The sequence below is a fragment of the Sus scrofa genome, chromosome Y (genome assembly GCF_000003025.6).
Source record: "Sus scrofa isolate TJ Tabasco breed Duroc chromosome Y, Sscrofa11.1, whole genome shotgun sequence".
NCBI lineage: Eukaryota > Metazoa > Chordata > Mammalia > Artiodactyla > Suidae > Sus > Sus scrofa.
In genome coordinates, this window is record NC_010462.3 from 40,552,016 (window position 1) to 40,556,021 (window position 4,006).

At 40.8% G+C, this 4,006-nt stretch overlaps 1 protein-coding gene across 1 annotated transcript; it reads left to right on the plus strand.

Moving 5' to 3' along the window:
- LOC106504154 (sex-determining region Y protein) lies at nucleotides 1,931-3,078 on the plus strand. Its single transcript, XM_013986578.2, has one exon. It carries the CDS (start codon nucleotides 1,991-1,993, stop codon nucleotides 2,699-2,701), a length of 711 nt encoding a protein of 236 aa, XP_013842032.1. The 5' UTR covers nucleotides 1,931-1,990; the 3' UTR covers nucleotides 2,702-3,078.

The following is a 4,006-nucleotide window of genomic DNA, read 5'->3' on the forward strand; positions in this document are numbered from 1 at the left end:
GGAATTTATACATGTTTTTTGAATGAATAAAGTTAATTTTTGTTTGGACTTTTTAATATTATTGTACCATAACACTTATTGCTTGAATCACATTTGGTGATGCAGATTATTTGTATGTGATGCATTTAAATTTTATTTTCTCATGCATTGTGGCATCATTCTTATGCAGTCTTGGTGAGACTTATTTTTACTTTTCATAGGTTATGTTCTGTGCAATCTACAGTCATTACTCCCATTTTCCAAACATGGTTTTAAAACTGTACGGGGGACATTTCCTCCTATTTTAGCACATGTAAGTATTTTATGACAACTTCCAAGTCTGCCTTAACAATCTATTTGGAGGAAGTATTCACTTATTTCATTTGGTAAGCCATGACCTTTAAATTTTAAAAATGTTGTCCTAAGATTGAACTAGAATAAAAAAAATGATGAATCAGTGGCTGTAATTTAAAAAATTAGATTTGTAAAGCATTGTTCTTTTCATTTTGTTCTGTTTTGATCATTAGTGATGTAAAAGTGAAGAAGACAGAGGCCAGTGGTGAGCATACTCCTGACAGTCTCGAGAACAAAATGGTCCCTTTGAAGTGTTATGTTCACCTCGGGAAACTTTGAGTTCCAAGGTTATCTGTTTTTCTCTTAATGGAACCATTTTTAAGTCTCTTGCCAGAATTCAGCCTCTGTCTGCCAGTGCCGAATTGAAAGAATTGAAACGCAGAGATGGGGTTTGGGGTAAAGAAAAAAAAAAAATAGCTTTATTGCTTTGCCAGGCAAAGGAGGATCAGAGCAGGCTAATTAATGCCCTAAAGACTGTGAAGACTGTGCTCCCCCACGCCCCACCCCCCCCCCCCAAAGAATTGTGAGGAGTTTACAGTAAAAAAGGAGAAAAACAGGTTTGCCGATAGAACCGGATTGGGACACACATGCATTCTTCTTTCTTTGGGGGAATCTTTGTCCTCAAAACTGGAGTCAGGCGATGTTCATGATGGTGGTCTTCTGGGTTATTGCCTAGGATAACAGTGCTTGCAAAAAGGGCGTACTGATCAGAGATTAGAACAAACCAGGAAAGTTCCTGACAAACATCAGGTACTAGTCATCTTTAACCCACAGGCCATTATGCTCAGAGGGCCTGACCTTTAGCTTAGAGGTGGTCCTGTTTAGGGTGCAATTAAGTCAGGGAGAAGGACAAGGAAGGACTCTAAGCTGTTTAACTTCAAAGTAGTCATTTCTAAAAGACACATAAGGAATATAACTTTTCTCTCAGGAGTATGAGGCACCTGCATCATATCTAATGTTATTTGACTCTGAGACTGGCCATTAAATAGATGCTAGTATATATTAACATACTGATAATCATCAGCAGAGGTATTCACATTTAGAATTCCCAATTATTTGCCACAGGAAAACTTAACAGAATTTTCAATAGTTCTTTAAGTAGAAGTGAAGAAACAAGAATGACGACTAGCATTCAACTCTATAACATCCGCCGCCTGGCAGGCGCACGTGCCTGCATTCTTGCCTGTGGGCCTGAGTGCTCTAATGGCCGAAAGGAAAGGAATTGGGTTATCTTGAATCTCTGTGTTAAACATAGCATTTACATATGCTCATAACGATAAACCATTGTCAGATGCTGCTGCACCGTCATCCTTTTAATTGAGTGGATAAAATAAAATAACTTAATAATGACAAAGTTTCCGGTTTTTTAAGGTTAGCAGAGCCTTCAGCAACTCGGATTAGACCTAGAACAGAAAGCAAGCCTTATTATCATAATAAGTAAGCAGTTTTGCTTGAGAATGGGTAGGTTGGTTCGGCTTTGGCTGGCTGGCTGCCTGCCGACCCCAGCGGTTTCCAGGGGAGGTACTGGGGGCGGAGAAATTGGTATTTCACTACAAAGATTAGAGTTACTCAAATCTCTGGTGGAAATAACCTTTAAATAGTGAAGACAACTTTCCAAACGCTTACGCTTTTGATTTCGCTTCCTCCCCCTTTTCAAATGGTGCAGTCATATGCTTCTGCTATGTTCAGAGTATTGAAAGCGGACGATTACAGCCCAGCGGCACAGCAGCAAAATATTCTCGCCTTGGGGAAAGGCTCCTCACTATTTCCGACGGACAATCATAGCTCAAAGGATGGACGTGAAACTAGAGGAAGTGGTAGAGAGAGTGGCCAGGATCGTGTCAAGCGACCCATGAACGCTTTCATTGTGTGGTCTCGTGATCAAAGGAGAAAAGTGGCTCTAGAGAACCCTCAAATGCAAAACTCAGAGATCAGCAAGTGGCTGGGATGCAAGTGGAAAATGCTTACAGAAGCCGAAAAGCGCCCATTCTTCGAGGAGGCACAGAGGCTACAGGCGGTGCACCGAGATAAATACCCGGGCTATAAATACCGACCTCGTCGCAAGGGAGAGAGGGCACAGAATTTGCTTCCGGCAGAGGCGGCAGTACTATGCAGCCAAGTGCGCGTAGAGGAGAGGATGTATCCCTTCACATACACAGTCGCCAAGGCCAAGTGCTCAGGAACAGAAAGCCAGTTAAGTCACTCACAGCCCATGAACATAACCAGCTCACTTCTGCAACAGGAGGATCGCTGCAACTGGACAGGCCTGTGCCACAGTAGGGTAACATCCACCCGGCAGATCCGCGCCGACTTGCCTTTTCACCGTGGTTTACAGCCGGGACTTTCTCACATTTATTTTCCATATTGATTTCCTTTACTGTCGCGAACAGAGGGCCTATTCATCTCAGTTTTACTGTTATTTCACCTGTGACTTAGTTTCAGATTAAGGCAGATTAACATGTTTGACCTATAAAGAATTAGGGCATGCCAATATGACTCAACCTGTCTTTACGACTGCTTAAAAGAGCACTACCTTAATAAGAAAGTATCTTAACACACAAACTGCTTGATTTCGAAAACCATCTGTTTTTCCTTCTAATAGAACAATTTTTTTATACCTAATTTTAGTTGTTCCCGTGATTAGCCATTAAGTACGTAACAGTATATATTAGTATTCTGATAATCCTTAGCATAGCTGATAGAATTCTCTTTATTCTCACTGTCAAAACTGTAGTGCTGGGGAGCATGCACAAATTTATGATACAGGAACTTCCATGGAAGTATTTGTACCTAATAAAGCAGTCCCTTGTAGAGTCTGTTCTTTTGTCTTTTCAGCTATTTTGCCTGTCTTTGTAAACTGCAGGTAAAGTAGTGAATATATATGTGTATTCTATCTGTTTTGAGATTCTTTCTGATATATTGCCTCTCCCAGCTTCAGAAGAGAAAGAAGAGTTTTGCTGCCATTTGCAACTCAGTTCCTTCACTCCGCACAAATCTATGCACTTTGACCTTGAGTTTGAACCATCATGACATCCTTCTGCTAAGACGAAATCTTTTTCTTCTTCTTTTTAATGAAATCTTTAACTGGCTCCTGTGAGACTCACGGTTTCGCGTCTTTTCCGAAAGTTTTCTTTTAACCAGGACCAAATGTTTGTTTCCATTGTCCTCAACTTTGACGTTCTGGGGGGTGCGGGTGGGGAATAGGGATATAATGTTGAGAATATGAACTATTCAGATTGGTGGGGAGGGGCAGGGGGAAGGGGGCATGGGAGGTGGACGAGCCTGTCCGGTTAATCTGGTGAGAAGTCAGTGAAAATGTAAGTCAAAGGCATTATAAAATTTGCCTATGGCCTAAAGTAGAAACTCTGGCAGTTTTCAGAGAAAAGCATCAATTTTTGAAATAAAAATAAGCTGATGGTCTCTTGTCTCTGTATTTATATACCATATGCCAAAATTAACTTTCCAGTGCATATATTCCAAAGCTTTAAAAAAAAAAAAAATTGTCTCAGGTAGTAAAACTCAAAACAGGAAAATGTATGTGGTAGAGTAAAATGTCACGTTTTTGAAAGAAAATACAAGGTAAAACAGGAATTAATTTCACGGACTAATTCGCTCCAGAAACAGTGCTGTTTATTCGGAGATTTACTGCCCCATCTCCCTCTACCCCCGCCCC